Consider the following 19,154-nt stretch of genomic DNA (forward strand, 5'->3'; position numbering starts at 1 on the left):
GCATTCAGAGACGCTTACTAAGAGCATACACAATGGATGCCCTAGTGAAAACTCTATTGAGAGTCCTAGTGGTTGCCACATCAGCATGCTCTATCTTTCTGCAATGGTGGAGCCCTAGTGGATGCCCTATCTCTTATCCACTTTTCATTTCAATTTTAAATCATTGTTTTTCAATTTTATTTTTAATTAAACTAAAATACCAAAATATATTTTATTAAACACCACAAATGCAACCAAAAAAAAAAAAACTACATTACTTAATTTAAAAGTGAAACTACATCATACTTAGCTAAAAAAAACTACATTAAAACTAAAATACTAAATAAAAAAAAAAAAAACCAAACTAGTCATCTAAATTTAACCTCTGTGCCAAATTCTTGATCATATTCTTAGTCCTCTGTCGGGCTTCCGGATCGGTTTGCTGACGAAGACTGTTTTGGGCGTCAATTATAAACCTATACTCATCCACCTCGCGAAAACCTCCGAACTCCTCGATCGCCCTGTCCATGAGCTGAGCAGATGGAGGAGGTGCAGCCTACGGGGGAGCCGCCGATCTAGACGCGCCCGCCTTCGCCTTCCCTTTGGCCTGGGCTTTGGCAGCCTTGGTGCCAATGGGACGTCTAAAAGTAGACGTAGGCGTGCCGGAACTCCCTTCCGGCTCAGCATTCAGATCCACAAGAGATGGGCCGCTGCTCGTGTAACCGCTAGTGGCGGTGTTCTTCGTCCGCTTCACAGCCGAGGATCCAGCCGGTATCCCTCCGTTGAATTTCGGCTTGTCCTTCAAGATCAGCCAAACATTGTACAGCTTGAACTTCCCGAACTGTCGTTGGTACTCTGACAACGACTTGTTGAAGACATCCTCCATACTCTCACCGCTAGCCCTTCCGTCCCTGTTCTTGTTGTAGATATAACATGAGTTGTTAACGTGGAGCTTGATCCGATCCCAACACTTGCGCAGCTGAACCTTGCTCCAACGCCCACCTCGGTTTCACCTCGTTGTAGCGTTCCTCAATGCGATCGACGTTTGTTTGGGGATGATTTGGAGGTTGAGTTGATTTCCAGCGAGCTTATCTAGAACTTCAAAAAACACTTCTTTAGAGCCCAGGATCACGTTTTCTTTCACAGTGGGAGAAGACGCCGACAAGGCAGCAACGGGCTTCTGCTTGGTCTGAGCTTGAAGTGCAATGCTCTTCACCTCTTTGTTGATCAGATCCATTTCTTCTATCACTTTGTGTAGATTGTGATAGAAGTCATGATCTGCAACGATTGTGGATCCACTGTGAATTTGATCCACAATATGGGATTCGATAACATCCTCAGCCGCGTAAACTGCATCAGCAATGCGACGCTCCAATGGATCAGCTTCGTGGCTATCAGCAAAAGGGGAAATATAGCAATCAAGAAACTCCTGCAAGAAGGTAATGTGTTGAGTGAGGGATTGAACTTGTTTTTCGTCGATAGAAATGGGAGGAGAAGGATGTTTCTCGAGGGTATCTATGATATGCATAAGAGAAACCAGAGCTCCATAAGCAGCCATGATTAATGATAATGCCAGAAAATGGATCTGAGAAAACTAAGTGAAAGAGTTTATACAGAGAACTTCATAGTCCATGTTGGCATTTGAAAAGGAACACGTTTTATCACACTTTGTAATCAGCAATGAAAATTAGGTGCTATAGTTGTCGGATTATTCAAACATACGGTCAACTTCAGTCAGAGGAAAATCCACGTGGCAATAGCAGGAAAATCCACGTGGAAAGAGCAGCTATGTTGTAGGCAACATATCTCCGCCGCCGCCGCCGGACCTTCTCTCTCTAAAACATTCACAACTTCCTCTCTCCACCTCTTTCCTTCTCAAATGAAATAAGATCATGTATTGATTTTTTTAATTTTATTTATTCATATTCATTTGTTTTTTCGGAAACAAAGAAATGGATGATGAGTTTGCCAAGCTCATCCGAAGGATCAATCCTCCCAGGTTTTTGTTTTTCTTCCACTGATTTATCTCGATTCACCGTAATTGATAATTTCCTGCGATCTAACAATTCCAATTCTGTTTTTAGAAAAAAAAAAAATGCAATGCGGTAGATTCATAGCTTGAATTTGGGGATTCTCATATTCTTCGTGAATGAGCTTGAATAATTCATGATTTAACTCTGAATTAGCAAATCATGAATCTAATTGCTTATTTTTGTGATCTAGCATCTCTAATTCAGTTTTTAGAAAGAATATAAAAATGCAATCCAATGGATTCATAGCTAGAATTGGGAGATCCTCTTTAATCTTCGTGAATGAGCTTGAACAATCCCTAATTTACCCGAATACCTTCATGCAGAACTCTGAATTAGCACATTGTGGGTATAATTGCTTATATGGTTGGAAATTTTAAAGTAAACTCAGTATTTATGATCTCTAATTAGGGCTTCTGATTGCAGGGTTGTGATTGACAATGAATCCTGTGCTGATGCCACTATAATAAAGGTATACACATTTGCTTGATCATGGATTGAATTTGACTGAGCTGGTTTAATTTGTAGAGCCTTGGTTGTTGGTTTGCATTTTGTCTAGGTTGACAGTGTCAAAAAGCATGGAACTCTTCTTCATGTTGTTCAGATTCTAACAGACATGAATCTGGTTATTGTAAAAGGCTATATCTCTTCTGATGCTGGATGGTTCATGGATGGTAAGCTGGTTTAATTGCAATGTGTTATTCTGCGGTAAAGGTTTTTGAAATAGCTCGTATGTTCGTTTACTTGGTTTTCGATGCAGTGTTCAATGTGGTTGATTGCAACCGAAAGAAGATTATGGATCAAGAGGTCATCAGTGACATCCAAACGGTACAGCCTTTTCTCATTTTTCTTCGGATTTAGGATCCAAGCTCTCCTGTTTTTGAGGTTTCTTTCAGTTTTTTAGTAAAAAATGGTAACGGTGTTCTGCCTAAATAGTAAACACAGATTTAGGCAACACGGTTAATAGATAAGAGAATACTAAAGATCCGAGCAATAGAATTTCTCAATTCTGATATAAGCAAGATGTTTAGGGGGATTGAAGGATTCTTGTTTATTGCATAGACTTTTACTTGATGGTGCCTTTTTAAGAATAGAGTACTAATCTTGTATGAACTAAATCTACATCAGATCGTTATGTTTCTTCCGAGATAGGTTGAGTCGTTTTTAATTTGTGCGAAAAACAACTTTTTACTACTTACATTCGAGTAAATGTTCTACCTTACACTGCTTCAGTTATGGATTCTTGCATGGGATTTACAAATGTTCATGATAATGCTATTTTCAGAAACTCGAAAGCGATGATGACTCGGCACCTACTGTGACAGGGATGGTTGGAATGGTGCCGTATGAAGAGTACACCTGCATTGAACTGACGGGGGCAGACAGGACAGGATTGTTATCCGAGGTATGTGCGATCCTCGCTGATCTCCACTGTTGGGTGGTAAGTGCTGAGTTGTGGACGCACAAGGCACGAGCCGCAGCAGTGGTTCACATAACTGATTATTCCACTGGATGTGCAATTGGGGATACTAAACGCCTTTCAACTATAAAGGAGCGTCTGTGCAATGTTCTTAGATCAAACTATGATACGAACACTGCAAAATTGACTGTATCTCCCCCTGGAGTCGCTCACCGTGAGAGAAGGTTGCACCAGATGTTGGCTGATCAGGATTTCGAAAAGAGTGAAGGCTCAAAAGCGAGAGTAGTTCAGGACAAGAGTTCAAGTCCTTTAGTAACAGTCTCGGATCGGACTGAAAAGGGTTATACAGTCATAACTGTGAGGTCAGACGATCGACCTAAGCTGTTATTTGATACCATATGCACTCTGACGGATATGCAATACGTTGTTTTTCATGGAGTAGTCCGTGGAGGGACAGATGAAGCATATCAGGTAAAATTCCTCCCGCGTAATTTTTGCAATTCTATATTGATAGCATACTGAAAATAAAGTCATTGTATTTCGCATAGGGGTGTCAATTTTTAATCAATAATAGATGGCAAAGTACTGTATTAATAAACAAATTACTTATTGGCTTATCCTGTTTCTGCTATTATTATGTTGGCTCAATTTACTTGGTAAGATGTTTGTGTTTGGCATTATCATGGCGTAACTTTATAGCGTCAAACATCATAAAACTTAAGATTAATCCCTTCGTCTCATTTGAATTATTAGAAGGGATGCATTTCTTTTTCAGCACAAGATTCAATGCACTGTTTTTTAGTGTGTCAAGTGTAGAGAGAGTCGTGTTTTCATTTTCAGAAATGTATCAAAATGGGACATCTCAGAAAGGAAAATGTGTCACTTTTTAGTGAGACGGAGAGATTAATTTTGTCTAGCTAGTATCAGGTAACGGGCGTAGTATTCTCATGCTATCCAAAACTGCAGGAATACTACGTGCGTTGTGTTGATGGTGTTCCCGTACAATCAGAAGCTGAACGAGAACGTATTGCACAACGTCTAGAAACAGCCATTGAAAGGAGAAGCTCCGAGGTATGCTTGTGAGTTTTCAATACTCAAGAAATGATTCTCGACTCGATAGTATATAGTCTTGTAATGGCAAATCCTTGTTTCTTTGCAGGGATTGGAGTTGGAATTATGTGCAGAGGACAGAATTGGACTTCTTCCTAACATCACAAGGATACTTAGAGAAAACAACCTCTATATCAAAAGAGCAGAAATTTCTAGCAAGGGCGGGAAGGCCAGGCATATTTTCTGCGTCACGGATGTGACGGGAGACGAAGTTGATCCTACAATAGTCGACTCCATCCGCCAACAGATCGGACAAGACGTCTTGCACGTCAAATGGAACACAAACTGCTCGGACAAACAACAACAGGGGAGCAACATCGCCCTCATTTTGGGTAACTTGTTCAGGAATCGATCTTTTTCCAGTTTCTTGATCGGATAGTACTCTCGACTCCCGTGCATTACCAATAGTCTTTGTAAGCATACTACGAGAACCGGGCCATTCCCATTGAAGTAGAATGCGCGTTGTAGCTCTAGATGAGAATGAGACAGTAGGGTGTAACGAAAATGCCCCGTGCTCGGGTTATGTTTAGCGGGGTCTTTCCTTGCGCAATGTAAATATACTGTACACTATGTTCATACAGGATAGTTCTAATGTGGAAAGTTATGTAAATTAGTTGTAATATACATGTAAAATATATGTAGTGTTAATAAATTCTAGCTAGATAAAGGAACAAGGTTCACTGTTGATTCAATGCTGACGAATATTGAGGTGCATAGGAAATTTCATTTAGACCAAAAAGTTATCAAGATTCCAAAGTTAAAAAAAAGGGTACATGAAAGAATCAAACGAGTTTCGAATATGGAGCCAAGTTTGTAAAGAGGAAGAAATGCCACTTGATGTGAGAAGATTGAGATATTATCCTACTATCAATAAATTAATTAATACTCACATTTTGTTAACGAGATTTAATAAATTGTTGAATGCATCATAAACATAGAGTCTTAATTTAATAGAATGAGGTACTCCATCTAACAATGAACCTCCTTTTGACAAATTGAGATAATTAAATCATGTAAAACTTGTAGTAGCTTTTAGCCTACAAAAATTGAATAAACATAAACTCACATAAATTGTACGTTCATAATATTCTTAAATTTTAAATCAAATCAGACCGGTTTAGATAGAACCAATTTATTAATTACTACTCCCTCCGTTCTACGACAGTGGGGCGCTTCTTTTCAGCATTCGATTTAAGAAAGTGAGTTAAATATGTTAAGTGAGTTAAATAAATGAAGAATAAAGTAATAAATGAAAAAAGTAGAGAGATGAAGAGAGAATAAAGTAATAATAAAGAGTAAAGTAAGTGAAAAGAATGTGTTGACTTTTACCAAAAAGGGAAATGATAAGAAAAGTTTTAATCTTTTGTACAGCTGATGGATCGTTTGCTCTAATTAGCTATAGCTATTACACTACATTTTACAAATTTCATAGTTAACTGCTTAATTTAGGAGTTTTACTGGTCAAGGAAAAGATGTTTTGTTTTCGTTATTGGCAATAGATGATAATTGAACACAGAATGTTACATCTTAATATTTGAGATTTGGTGACTATGAAGGTGAAAGGTAAAGATTATACGTAGCATTGAGGCACTGGAGAGACACAAATACACGAGTAGTACCATAAAACGGAGAGAGTATAATATGTTCTTAATAACCTATGCGTCATAGTGATCCAAACTCGGACCTACTAGCTAGAGCGAAAAAACATTTTATCCAAGGTTCGTCATATATATCTATCTTATCTTGAAACATTTGCCATGACTTTATCATGTCAAGTACTTATCTGAAGTTGACATGTAAATCTATGGTAAGATTCATGTTCAACCACTAGAACTGTTTTATTTATCTCGTATAGTCATTTCAACTTTATTTTATTCTGTTTTGCCATTTGACTCAATTGAAAATGAAGAATTGCATAATTACTCTTAAATTATAAAAAGTTGTGTGAAGTTATTACTTGTCTTTCATAACACTGCAACTTTAGATCTTTACATGCCAATACTCCTAATATGTTATTTGCTCTGGGTCAAGTAAATTAGGCTTGAAATAAATTAGGCTCGTGATGAAGGCGATAATAATTTATACATTTGTGCAACTCATCTATAAAAAAAGTAGATCTAGAAACCCTAATTTGATCTAGTTTTGCGGTTTTATAATAATAAGTGGATTTGTATATAATGAGACTCTATCATACTAATAAGGATGTAATCAGCAAATCAAATTTTCAAAACCATATATATTCAGATAAAAAAATTGGATATTGATGTCAAGAAAAAACAAAAATGTTAGAATGGCTCATCAAATGAATCAAAACCTCTATGAAAGCATAAATATCCTGTGTCTTTTCATTTAGTACGTCGGAATATGATAGAAAAAAGAAGTGAAAACGATTCGAATCTTATCCATGCACCTGAGAATTTCTTTTTAATGTTTTGTAGAAAAATATTCCATTCAATTTTCACTCTGTTAGATATTTTCATGGAAATCTACGCTATAGTGATAAAAGTAATCTCATGCCAAAACTGGCTTAGATTATTCTAATTCTTTGTTATCTAATTAAGCAGTTTCCTTTTTATACTAATGATTACTTGGGAGATATGATAAATCTTTTTATATTCCAAAAATTCGAGCACATTGGTCCACATCCATTTTTGTACACAGTAAGTACATAAATTTGTCTTGGAAAAATGAAATTTATATACCATTAAATAATAAAAACTACTCTATACTATATGTAAGTAAAAATCTCTTTTAATAACCGAAATGGAGAAAATGGAATATATATTGGGATATCCCAAAAAAACGGAGAACTAATTGAAATATAATACTTACATACTACATGTTGGATATTTGTTGATGTGGAACAAAATAGTAATTATATATGCTACTACGAATTTAGACCTTTTCTATGTACAAGTACGAATTTGAATTAAAGTTATGATTTAATTTGCAAGATTTTAAGAATGATTAAAATGACATAAATGACCCCCTTAGTCCTATCATGCATGTGTCTATATATATCCCCACAACACAACTTTCATCACTCAAACAAACCAACACACAAAAAATATCTCGATTGTAAAATGGAGTCGAACCGCAGCAGCAAGCGCAAAGGCTTAGCCAAATCGAAGATGCTCAAGTCCTTGTACCGCGGCTCAGCCAAGCCCAAGCCCGATTCCTCGTCGACCACGGCCGGGTTTATCATTGTGAAGCAGGACCAAGTGTTTCCACATCACATGCCTAAGGTGGCATTCGCCGCCGTGCCCGGTCGGGACGCCAAACTCGACAATTTTTACGCTGGTGGTGGCGGCGACGAAGCTGTGGATGCCAAGGCCACTAGATACATCTCCACCGTTCGGGAGAGATTCCGGCTTGAGCTCATCAATTCAGACGATTTCGTGTAGATATATGTTATATGGAGTATATCTTATAAATATATATATGGGGAGCAAGCAACAATTCTTACTTTGATTAATTGTTGTATGAAATTCATGCGATTATTGCGTGGTTTAATATGTATAAATGTTACAGTACAAATTAATATTTATAATATAGTTGATAACTAAATTTAGGCGGTGTTGTTCATGGATAAAATAGTAAAATATAATATCGGATTGAGTTGTGAAATTATTTTTGTTTGAGGGGTTTAGCTATAACTAATTATCTCATGATCATCCATCTATGATTGAGTTGTGGTATTGAATTTCATGAACCAAATACTCTACAAATAATCTTGCAAACCGAACACCCACTTAATGTATGCTCTAGTCTTGCAGTGTTAATCTCTTTTTGCAATACAAAAAGGACTTTACCTAGCAAACATATTGTAGCACGGGTCGTGTGGAAGAGACATGACACATGCTTAGGTCACGGCTAGATTGAGCTTTACGCAGAGAGTGTGCTCAGAATTACCGAGCACATCTTGTTGCTTTGAAATTTTCAACACTACCGAGCACAATTTCGTGTCGTCCCACTATTGACCAATATCCGAGCACATTTAAGTGTTCACAATCTCTGCGTGTTGTGCTTGCAAGTGTTCGCTAGCTGCACGACCTTCATCGTGAATAATCATGTTGTGTAAGATGATGCACGCGTACATGACATTGGCGATATGATGCATGTACCAGGAACGAGCCGGGCTTTTCACTATTCCCCAACGCGCTTGAAGCACACCGAATCCTCACTCCATGTCCTTCCGTGCAGTTTCTTGGCGAGCTGCAAAAAACTCTCTCCTGGAACCCGTTGGGCAGGAGATCGTCTTCAAGAAAACTGGCCACCTCGGATAAATGCCGTCGGCTAAGTAGTACCCCATATGATGCTGTCGTCCGTTGGCAGTGAAGTTGATAACCGGACCTGTAACATCTCAGAATTTAGAACCCTAATTTTAGAGCCCTAAAATTTATTATTGATGACGTGGAAGATGTGAATTATTTGATAAGTGAATTTATTGCATGAGTTTCTTTGACCGGGAAGTTTGAAAAGTCAACTTTGTTGACTAATGTGATGTGGCATGTGATTTTAATATAATGTGAATTACTCCCTCCGTCCCAGAGAAGTTGGCACACTTTCCTTTTTAGTTTGTCCCACAAAAAATGTCACATTTCCCTTTTTGGAAAAAGATCTCTCTCACATGAATATAAAAATTATATTTTCTCTCTCCATTTAACACACAAAACAAAACCTCCTAAAATCCCGTGCCATTTTCAAAGTATGCCAACTTCTCTGGGACGGAGGGAGTATTTGTTAAGGGTGAGTGAAAATATTAGAGAAAATTTCCATAAATACTTGTCACCCAATTCTTGTGATTTTCGGCCCCCTTGATTTTTGGAGAAAGAATTCTATTTTTTCGGATTTAATTTAATTCTTGGGATTTATCCAAATTAAATCCAAGACCCAATTATTCCTTATTTTAAAGAGGAAAAATCGAGTCCCCTTGTGCCTTGGTGATTTTCGAAAATCACCTATTGTGGGAAGGAAAGAATTATTTTATTTTAGTTAATCCCTTATTTGATTTCCTTCCATACCTAGAATTTAAATATTCTACCAAATCTTTCCATACCTCAAGAGATTTTGCCTTATCTTATTTTAGTTAATAAAAATATATTCCTTATGGGAGAACCCCAAAATACACGCCTACTACCCTATATACTTAGAGGATTTTATTTTATTTTGCTCCGTGATATTTTATTCTACTCCGAAAAATATTCAAAACGAAATCTTGGCTAATTAAGAGCCTAATTTTCTAAAATCATGGGATTTTGCCCTAGAGTCTATTTTTGTTAATTCTTCTTCCCTACTTCACAATATTTATTTATTTAATTGTGGAAAATAAGATCTTACCAAATATTCTATTTATTTACCTAAAGATTTTATCTAACTCTATAAATAAGAGAACCCCTAACCCTAGCCCCATAAAATTTCGCCCCCCTCACCATACTACACGCCCCTCTCATCTCTCCACTCTCTCTCAATTTTCTTCTACCTTTACTCCAATAATCCTCCATCCTTTGTGAAGAATTGAAGTTTGATCCAAGAATTTTGAAGAACCGAGTCTAATACTTAATTTCTACCGTTCATTTTTCTCTTAAGGTATTTTTATATCCGTCTTCATGATTCTACTCGATTCCTCTCCTTTCTAACCGATGAATCGGTCTTCTTGAACCCTCATGCATCTTGTTTGAGTGAAAGTGGGATAAAAAGGGGTATGTAAATATGTATGCATGTAGTATGTGTGTGTGGCGTGTGCGTGGTGTGTGTGCGTGTGTGTGCGCGTGTCGTGTGTGTGTGTTGTGTTGTGTGGTGTGTGCTTGATGGCTAAATACTCTTGTGTAACTTATGTTGATGTTAGATTTAGAGTTGAAATGCAAGTGAAAGTCATATGATGAACATAATCTTTGTTTGGTAATTATAAGATAAATCGATGGGAAAAGGGAAAGTGTAGAGACATGCATGAGTTATGAGTTTGTCTTGAATCTAATTTGTGATACGTGCCTATGTGATTAAAAGGTGAAACCTCGGTTGCGAAGCCGGATAACGGAAAAGCGAAACTACTTGAAATTTAAGCAGTCGAGGTGGGCTTTACTCTTAAAACTCTCTTTTATTTTGTCAAAAAATATTGATTGGTGTTATAAGGGTGGTTTAACTGTTATGCCATGCCTATGTCTGTTTGTTTGTGATATTGTGTGCCTGATGCCCAGTTTGAGAGTTCGCTCCATTGGGCTATAGGGCTATGGATATGTTAAAACGAATTCGGGTCTGAGTATGGGCCGCAAACCCTACCAGGCTGTGCACACGAGGGGATCGGGAGCCGTCCTTGCTAGTCGGCCAGTCTCGTGGGCGAAAAGTGTGGCCACACTTTCGTCGCACCATGGTATGATTGTGATTATTGAATTGTTAAGGAAAATGGGGAGTTATTTTGACTGGCCAGTCTATGGAAAATATATTTTGTGATACTCGTGATATTCTCTTATAACTGCTTAAAACTCGAGTTCACTTGGTAAGGGTGGCATAACTTATAAAATGTTTTGGCAACGAGTTCACTGAGTATTTCAAAATACTCAGCCCTGCATGTGTTTTCCTTATGTGCAGGTTGAACGATGACGGGCGGTGGCGGGTGTTGAGCTTGTTAACTAATTAAGATGGATAATTTGAACTTCAAGTGTAGTTGTGTCTTCATACATAGCTGCTCTTTTTCTCTTGGTCGTCTTCCGCTGAGTTTTTTATACACTTTAGTGTTATTATGGATACTTTGCACTTATTCCTTTGGCTTTTGAGGCCTTAGGCTTTTCTTGAGGATTTTATCTTGGAAACCATGCCATACTCTTGAGATTATGCTCGTTATTTATGATACCTTCCTATTTCATATTTAAGCTTCTAGGTTAAGTTGTTTTATTACTCTGATGTTTCCTTTAAATGCTTTGGTTAAAACTCTTTAAATGAAACCCTAGTCTATGTGTACTTCTTTAGAGTCCGTTTGGGTAGCAGCCGCCGCATTTATTGTACCCTAGGAGGCGGGCTGTTACAGGACCATTGCCATTGCATTGCTCGGTGAAGAGACTCGATGAGTTCAGCACATTGATGTCGTTGTGTGACCCCGCCATGCCAAAGTGAGCATGTCAAATCCAAAGACTGTGGTCAACGATGGCTTCAAGGATCATCGTTGGGTGGGGTACCCTTATACCCACTGGTGAATTGGCCTCTCCACGCTGCATGACAATTCTTCAACTCCCAGTGCATACAATCAATACTCCCTAACATTCCAGGAAAGCCGTGCACCTTATTGTGCATCCGCATTAGGTCCTTGCAATCTTGGGCATTCGACTTGTGCAAATATGTGGCACCGAAGGCGTCAATAACGCCCGCACAAAAATTTACCAGACACTCCCGGCCAGTTGTATCCCTGACGTGAGAATACTCGTCGAACATGTCCTCCGTAGTGCCGTATGCCAACTGACGAAGCGCAACCGTGCACTTCGTCAGCGGGGATAGACCCTTTCTGTGGGTCGCATCTTCCCGCTGCTGGAAGTACTCGTCACGCGCCTCCAACGCGTGAACAATATGGAGAAACAACTCTCGCCGCATCCTAAACTGTCGGCGAAAAACCGCCGGTCCCCACCGGGCTCATTGGCGAAGTAGTCCTCGAACAGACGTTGATGAGCTAGGACATGCTCTCGACGGACGGATGTTCGTCGGCGGATGGGCCTCGGGACCTGCTGTTCGGCTTGCTCTTGCTCTATATTGCACGAATACCTGCGAGAATCTGGTTACCGAAAGCAAACATTGCGCTTTCCATAGACCGACTCATATCTTCCCCGAGAAACATTTTTTAAAAGTGAAGCGAAAGATAGAAATTGCAATGGAGATAAATTTGAGAGAGATGTGTGAGAGTTGTGTGAAAAATGATGAAATTTAAGGTATATTTATAGATTTGAAAATTAAAAAAAAAAAAATAGAAAACGCGTCATCGGACGTGGCTCTGCAGTAGATGCCCGATGGATCGGGCGAGAGATCGGTGGCGACCGAACTCTTGGTCGTCCTCGGGTATGCCCGACTTCTACAATGGATGCGGACGTGAGATCGGGCATCCATTGCGGATGCTCTTAGAAAAATATTCGAACGCAATTGCACTTCTTGTGCTCGATTTTTTCTTATACCAAACACATTGGTACTCAGTAATTAAACACTGGTTATTTTATAGTGCCAAACACTTTTTTTTTTTTGAACAGAATGACAATTTCATCCACCAATTCATGTAAATAACCCATCCCTTCAAATATTAGACAAACACAAATATAGTCGAATCTAAACACCATTCTAGCATAAAAGTAATAAACCTAGGCCCAATAGCATAAGTGGGGTGGACTAGTAAAGAAAATAAAAAAACATAGAACGTTTGACTGAGTTGGTTGACCGAGTTATTATCCCACATCGGAAATCGTTAAACAGAGGACAGGAAAAGAGGTGTATAAAAGAGCGAGTTGCATCTGCTGTCGAACTCAACTCGTCCTGTCGGGGGTGCTGAGGCGACTCGTCAATGATCGTCTAGAGACGGCGAGTCGTGCCAACGCCCACGAAACGAACACACTTATTTAACGGCGAGCGAGCTCCGTCCTCTTTGACGGCGCTTGCCCGTCAATTTTTGGAAGCCCCATTAATTATTTTTGGGGCTCTTACTAATTCAATTGCTCTTTAAAATTTTTACAGACCTATTCGAAAGAGAAGTTCAGAGTATTATTTTTATTTATTCGTGGATTAATTATTTGCAGAGATGCGTTTTTGTTTAAGTTGTTCCTTTTTGGTTGTGTATATTGATAATTAAGTTTTTGTAAAAGTAAAGTAGACAATTTATTCTATTTGCAAAAATTGGAAAAAAGAAAGAAACGAATAAAACCGCTAGAAGGAGGGTTTGAACCTCCGACCTTGTGGTTAACAGCCACACGCTCTAACCAACTGAGCTATTCCAGCCTTTGTTTGTTTTAAATTATTAATTTTATTCATTACTAATAGAAAATGTTAAAAATGGTGATACTGACACATAAATATCACAAGCTGAATGAATAATTCACTTAAGACATGCTTGATATGTCATAATAGAATGAATGAGACGACGGTAGTAAAAGAATGGCAAAAAGGCTTGGATAATTTCTTTTCTAGATATGCATAACGAATACCAAAGGAAATGAATAAAAGCAAAAGTCATATATAAAGATAAAGATAGTGTAGAAGTAATTGCGTAGAAGGAAATGCCCAATAGTGATGGAGTTGTAATATCATAAAGAATAAAAAATTGTCAAAATGTTAGAAGACAGAACGATTGATATCAAAATGAATGAATATTTCTCATCTAATGAGATTGACCATATCCAAGGGATACACTAAAATCTAAAATAGGATAGGTATTTTACTCCAAAAGTACTCAAAAATCTATTCCTTTGGTTTTTGAAAAAAAAATATTTATCTTTAGGTTTACACTAAACCAAAATACCTAAAAGTTTTTTAAATTTTGTGAGTAAAAAAAACATAATATAGAGAATATTCTTTTAAGTTTGAGTTTAGTGTAAGTGGTTGGAATAAAATCAATATTTAATATGAGATTTATACTAAAATGAATTTAAGTTTAGTGGAATAGTTTAAAATCAATATTTAATATGAGATTTATACTAAAATGAATTTAAGTTTAGTGGAATGGTTAGAAATGCTCCAAAGCACTTAGTTAGCCTCATCATTTATTTCATTCCCACATCGATTTCATAAGTATGACTTCATTTTTGCTTCGAAAATCCAAGTCATCAACAATAGTAGAATTATATCTTGAACTTGCATGAGATGAACTAGTTTAAATTACATTGAGCAACTGAATATGCTAAAAATAGTAAGCGGCGGCAAGAAGCATCTTCTTCTTCTCCCTTATCCTTAAACTCTCCAAACTCAAAGCTAAATCCCCCCTATTCCTCTGCACAAATTCCTATCCATTCCACCGCTTCTTCAAAAAAAATGAGAGGCCAAGATCCTCAAACAAAGGCCCTCAACGATCTATGGTCGATGATGGTCCACTGTTTCCGGCCGCCGCCTCTCTCCATCTCCTTCCCCACCCTCTCTCCGCCGCAGTCGCCCACGGCAGCATCGCGGCGCCTCCAGATTTCCCCGACGGCCTTCGGCTTGCTCTTCATTGGGATTTCGATGGCGCTGATGCTATTCGGAATAGTCACTTTCTTGATCGGATTCGTGCTCATGCCGCTCGTGATCATGCTGGTCACGCTCTTCTACTTTGCCGGGATCGTGTCGAAGGTGTCGGAGATCGGCCGGAGCATCCTCTGGCCGAGCTCCGATTGCTATAAGGTCGCACCAGGTAATGGGTGAATTAAACACTAGGGGTGTGATCAATTGCTAACTTTTTGAAATGACTATGTTACAAAATTTCAAAATTTTGGAAGTGTTACACAGACAATTTTTCTTAAATTTGACAAGTTTGATGTTGATAGCACGCGCGACATTGTGTAAAATGACGCTGTAACACAACGTTACAGAGTAGTCCAAAATAGTGTAACACACATGTGATAGTTCATTCTTCTAATGTTGTGGAAATTCATAAATAGTGGTTATGAAGCGATTTTGTATCTGCATTGTGGATTTTTTATATTCTACGGCTTTTGACACTGACTTGATTATTTGGTTGATTTCTTCTTGACTTTTATATATATGTTGAATCTTATACTGTTACTTGCTTGTGCAGTGTGGAATTACTCAAACTAAGACAGCATTTTTTTTTAATTTGTTTTCTTTTTGAAGCTAGTGACCATGATCTTTCTTTTTGATGCTTAGTGGTCATGATCTTGAGTGTAGGACAACATATACTTTTTGTAATAGTACTATAGAGCATTTCTTTGCAGACTAAGAAATTTATGTAAACTCCAAATCTACTTAAAATCAAGTTCTTGGCCAAAAATACTCATCTCAATTCTATAATTTAGCAAGTCAATTTCTACCCCAAGGGACCAAGTAATTTGTGTTGGTGAATTAAACAAAACATATATTACAAATATCTCACACTTATACAAAGAAAAAATTAAAATCACTGTATAAGTTCCCTAGATTATTTCTTATATCACTATTTGTTGATTCTAGGATGGAACTCATTGAACTTATAACATGATAGTATTAGATTGACCCAACAATATAGATGGGCCAAAAAATTCTTATCCCTCAATTATACTAAGTTTTATGGGCTTCTCCTCACAATGTACCTCTTCTTTAAAAGGTTACCATTTCCTAAATCTCAAAAAAAAAAAAGCAAAATGCCCTTCCTAATCACAATATACTTTCCCTCATACCTAATTCTACCTTGTGCTCAACTCCACTCAACTTCTTCACTAAGAAACATCACTATAAGACAACATATATCCCTACTTCTTTTAGCAGCCAACATAGAATAAGACAGTTTTGTGACATCCATTGCAAGACCCAATCATCAGCAAAAGAAGCTACCACAAGAGGCTGTAAAAACTCGAAGCTTCCCCAATCCTACGCACGTATCAGAGGCAGAGTAAGAGAGGAAATGGGACCTGATTGGGGGCCGGTGGCAGTGGCGGTGGGGCTGTTCATCCTCCTATCGCCGGGCCTGCTGTTCCAGCTCCCGGCCAGGGCGAGCTTCATTGAATTCGGCAACATGTACACCAGTGGGATCTCAATCATAGCACATGCCATTTTGTACTTCTGCATCTACACACTCTTGGTTGTTGCTATAGGAGTTCATATACATGCTGATTAGCTCCATAGATTTTACCATTTTCTCACACTTGAGCTGTTCCTTTCTCTATTCTTGCCAATTTTTACAACATAATCAACTTCAATTTTATGTTATATGTAGTATGTTTCTTGGTTATGTGATGCATTTCTTTCTTTCTCAAGATTGTATAAATCTCCCAAATGTAAACAGATTTCTACTTCACCAATTCTCATCACAAGAAATTACTCAAGAAACAAACTCACATACACGCATACAGTGAATTGAATCGGAGCAATATATCGAAATTCAGACCAAGTTCTAGGAGTATCAAGCCTTTGAAATTCATGTAGTTCGACTATAAGGTTATGCTTGGTACGATTTTATAGGGAAGGGAATGAAACGGTAAGTCCTCTTTCGTAGGAATCACCGTTCCTACAAGATTAGACGCAGTCGTTTATACCTCAGCCGTTATTTCATTCCTATTTTCATTCCATTCATCTAAATGACAGGAATTGAAATCAGCAAAACAAGGAAGAAAATGACTAGTATAAGTGAAGATGAACATTGTACTACTCACAAACAAGAAAGTAATACTCCTATATGAAATTCAGACCAAGTTCTTCAATTAATGAAGTTCGATTCAAAGGAGGTGGTTGGTAGTTGGTATGATAGATTGGATTGGTAAATCCTACGACTACAAATCATCATTCCTAGTAGTACTAAATTAGACAGCTTGATGGAATGGTAAATCCTACTACTAATCATCATTTGGTAGGAGTACTAAATTAGGCATAATCATTCATTCCCCAACCCATGGTAACCGTAATTCCATTCCAAGACTACAAAATCACAAGCATTTTCTTTTAATTTACAAAAAAACATAGTAGGAAAATGGAATAATAAAATCTACCTTCATTTGCTTAATTAACATGACTCCTTTTCATAAATCACCACTATCCCTACTAGATCATACATTAGTCATCATTCTTATTCTTTAAAAAAAAGAAAAAAGTTATCAAACAAGATGAAAACTTAAATTATTAATCTGCAAAGTTAAACAAGAAAGTCATTAACAGCTAACAACACTTTGTATTCTGAGAGAGAGAAAAAAAAGAGGGGATCTAGCCGGTGTAGATGTGGATATGAACGGCGAGGATGAGGATGGCGTAGAGGACGAAGAAGATGAGGGTGTGGACGGTGATGGCCTTGCCGTTGGTCTTCATGGTGCCGAACTCCACGTGGCGGTTGTTGCCCGGGATCTGGAAGAGGAGCCCCGGCTGCAGCAGGATGAACAGCACCACTCCCACCAGGACTGGGCCCCAGTCCGCCATTCTTGATTATAGGAGTAGAGATTAGATATGGGGCGGTGGTGTGAATGTGTCAGCACTCAGCAAGAGCAGCTCTTTTAATTTTAACCATTTAATCTCTTTCTTTGAATTCCAGCCTTTTGCTTTAATTTTTTCTTCTTCATCTCGTAGACAAAATGAACATGCTCTTGTAAAGTGGGAAATAAATAATACGACTTCAACTGACGCATTTTGTCATTATTTACATAAAAATAAAACAAAGCAAAATTCTAAACATACAAAAACTTAAAAGGTCTCACTATCCACTACCTCACTTCAATTATTACACAATACAACAACCACTACCTCACTTCAATTATTACACACTGCAATAACTACTACCTCACTTCAATTACTACACACTCCAACAATTTCTTAAAACTCGTGTCATATCTAAATCTTAATCTTAAACCGGAATGGAATTAAGAAGTACTCCCTCAGTCCCCAAATAATATTGGGTTCGGCACGAGTTTTAAGGTCATCCACAATGCTATCTCTTATCCATCTCTTAACCCTCTCATCTTTTTACTATTCATGGGTCCCACTGTACTTTTCACTTCATCTCTTAACTAAGAGACAACAACTACATCCCTCCATCTCTTAAGAGCATCCTCAACGCTGCCTCGTTGCGGACTCGATCTCGTCTCGACGAGACGAGACGGCATCGAGACAGCGTTGCGGCTCCCGTCTCGTCTCGACGAGACGAGATGTCTCGACGCCCGACGCGTCCCGGCGAGGTAAGTCTCGAGCTCGCGAGACACGCGCCCGGCGCCACATGGCGCGCGCGGGCTGCTGGCGTGACACCCACTCGCCGACCCGCGAGTGGGCGTCGGATTTATGACGTTATAATTCAATTTTTTTTAAAAAAAAAATTAAAATTAAAATAAAAAACGGTAATATTTTTAATTTTTTTTTTTTATATATATTCTATATATACTCTTCTTCATTCTCCATTTTACACACAAACACACATTTATTCTCTCATCTCTCTTTCTTTCCTCTCCAATCACTTCTATAAAATCATTCATTTATTTTTTTTCTTCTCCCAAATTTAATCAATTATGGATCCATTTGAGCAAATGCGTCGAATAATGGAAGAATCGCTAGAAGCAGATCGACGTAGGGAGGAGGAAGCCGCCGCGCCTCCTAGGCGACGCCGGACATACATCCACCGTAACCGGGAGGAAGCCGCCGCAAGGTTGGAACGTCATTACTTCAGTCTGAACCCGGTGTGGGGAGATATCTACTTCCGTCGCCGTTTCCGTATGTCACGCCCGCTATTTTTGCATATCGCGAATACATTGGCGGCACGGGAAGAGTTCTTCAGAGAAGGGTTCGACGCTGTTGGTCGTCCTAGCCACACGACGCTCCAGAAATGTACTGCGGCGATCCGTCAGCTTGCTACTGGACAAACGGCGGATGCGTTCGACGAATACCTGCACGTCGGAGAATCCACTGGGCGACTTTGTTTGTTGAACTTCTGCAAAGGCGTCCGGGCAGCCTTCACCGCCGAATTTCTGAAGAAGCCAACCACCGCAGATTGT

At 38.5% G+C, this 19,154-nt stretch overlaps 5 protein-coding genes and 1 non-coding gene across 8 annotated transcripts; 3 read left to right on the forward strand and 3 right to left on the reverse strand.

Moving 5' to 3' along the window:
* The first annotated feature begins 1,806 nt into the window (after window positions 1-1,806).
* LOC125209100 (ACT domain-containing protein ACR6-like) lies at window positions 1,807-5,149 on the forward strand. Of its 2 annotated transcripts, none has more exons than XM_048108705.2 (7): window positions 1,807-1,978; window positions 2,436-2,481; window positions 2,569-2,683; window positions 2,770-2,837; window positions 3,295-3,900; window positions 4,396-4,508; window positions 4,589-4,878. In XM_048108705.2, exons 1-7 carry the CDS (start codon window positions 1,932-1,934, stop codon window positions 4,737-4,739), a joined length of 1,146 nt encoding a protein of 381 aa, XP_047964662.1. In that variant the 5' UTR covers window positions 1,807-1,931; the 3' UTR covers window positions 4,740-4,878. The 2 variants fall into 2 exon arrangements, with proteins under 2 accessions (XP_047964662.1, XP_047964659.1); XM_048108702.2 differs by having other exon boundaries at window positions 1,808-1,978; window positions 4,396-4,500; window positions 4,589-5,149.
* Window positions 5,150-11,685: 6,536 nt separating this feature from the next.
* On the reverse strand, window positions 11,686-12,120 carry LOC125209954 (uncharacterized). Its single transcript, XM_048109529.1, has one exon. The coding sequence runs from the start codon at window positions 12,118-12,120 to the stop codon at window positions 11,686-11,688; it is 435 nt and encodes a 144-aa protein (XP_047965486.1).
* Window positions 12,121-13,429: 1,309 nt separating this feature from the next.
* Window positions 13,430-13,503, reverse strand: TRNAN-GUU (transfer RNA asparagine (anticodon GUU)). Its single transcript has one exon. It is a non-coding gene; the product is annotated as a tRNA-Asn (tRNA).
* Window positions 13,504-14,446: 943 nt separating this feature from the next.
* Window positions 14,447-16,181, forward strand: LOC125214465 (uncharacterized). Of its 2 annotated transcripts, none has more exons than XM_089069227.1 (2): window positions 14,447-14,887; window positions 15,998-16,181. In XM_089069227.1, the coding sequence occupies exons 1-2, from the start codon at window positions 14,533-14,535 to the stop codon at window positions 16,036-16,038; spliced, it is 396 nt and encodes a 131-aa protein (XP_088925353.1). In that variant the 5' UTR covers window positions 14,447-14,532; the 3' UTR covers window positions 16,039-16,181. The 2 variants fall into 2 exon arrangements, with proteins under 2 accessions (XP_088925353.1, XP_047971462.1); XM_048115505.2 differs by lacking the exon at window positions 15,998-16,181 and adding an exon at window positions 15,272-15,469 and having other exon boundaries at window positions 14,470-14,887.
* LOC148930747 (uncharacterized) lies at window positions 16,094-16,398 on the forward strand. Its single transcript, XM_089069228.1, has one exon. It carries the CDS (start codon window positions 16,094-16,096, stop codon window positions 16,304-16,306), a length of 213 nt encoding a protein of 70 aa, XP_088925354.1. The 3' UTR covers window positions 16,307-16,398.
* A 781-nt stretch (window positions 16,399-17,179) lies between these two features.
* LOC125214466 (uncharacterized) lies at window positions 17,180-17,736 on the reverse strand. The gene has a single exon (XM_048115508.2). It carries the CDS (start codon window positions 17,593-17,595, stop codon window positions 17,386-17,388), a length of 210 nt encoding a protein of 69 aa, XP_047971465.1. The 5' UTR covers window positions 17,596-17,736; the 3' UTR covers window positions 17,180-17,385.
* Window positions 17,737-19,154: the final 1,418 nt, after the last annotated feature.

This window comes from Salvia hispanica, chromosome 3 (genome assembly GCF_029641045.1).
Source record: "Salvia hispanica isolate PSC_SH4W2 chromosome 3, Shi_PSC_v1, whole genome shotgun sequence".
NCBI classification, from domain to species: Eukaryota; Viridiplantae; Streptophyta; class Magnoliopsida; order Lamiales; family Lamiaceae; genus Salvia; species Salvia hispanica.

What these genes read in the sequence shown, in the direction of transcription:
- LOC125209954 (XM_048109529.1), bottom strand. Translation starts at nt 12,120, where the DNA reads ATGCGGCGAGAGTTGTTTCTCCATATTGTTCACGCGTTGGAGGCGCGT.
- LOC125214465 (XM_089069227.1), top strand. Translation starts at nt 14,533, where the DNA reads ATGAGAGGCCAAGATCCTCAAACAAAGGCCCTCAACGATCTATGGTCG. An exon ending in TTGCTATAAGGTCGCACCAG is followed by an intron (nt 14,888 to 15,997) that starts GTAATGGGTGAA and finishes ATCCATTGCAAG; the next exon opens with ACCCAATCATCAGCAAAAGA.
- LOC125209100 (XM_048108702.2), top strand. Translation starts at nt 1,932, where the DNA reads ATGGATGATGAGTTTGCCAAGCTCATCCGAAGGATCAATCCTCCCAG. An exon ending in CTGATGCCACTATAATAAAG is followed by an intron (nt 2,482 to 2,568) that starts GTATACACATTT and finishes CATTTTGTCTAG; the next exon opens with GTTGACAGTGTCAAAAAGCA. An exon ending in TGCTGGATGGTTCATGGATG is followed by an intron (nt 2,684 to 2,769) that starts GTAAGCTGGTTT and finishes TTTTCGATGCAG; the next exon opens with TGTTCAATGTGGTTGATTGC.
- LOC125214466 (XM_048115508.2), bottom strand. Translation starts at nt 17,595, where the DNA reads ATGGCGGACTGGGGCCCAGTCCTGGTGGGAGTGGTGCTGTTCATCCTG.
- LOC148930747 (XM_089069228.1), top strand. Translation starts at nt 16,094, where the DNA reads ATGGGACCTGATTGGGGGCCGGTGGCAGTGGCGGTGGGGCTGTTCATC.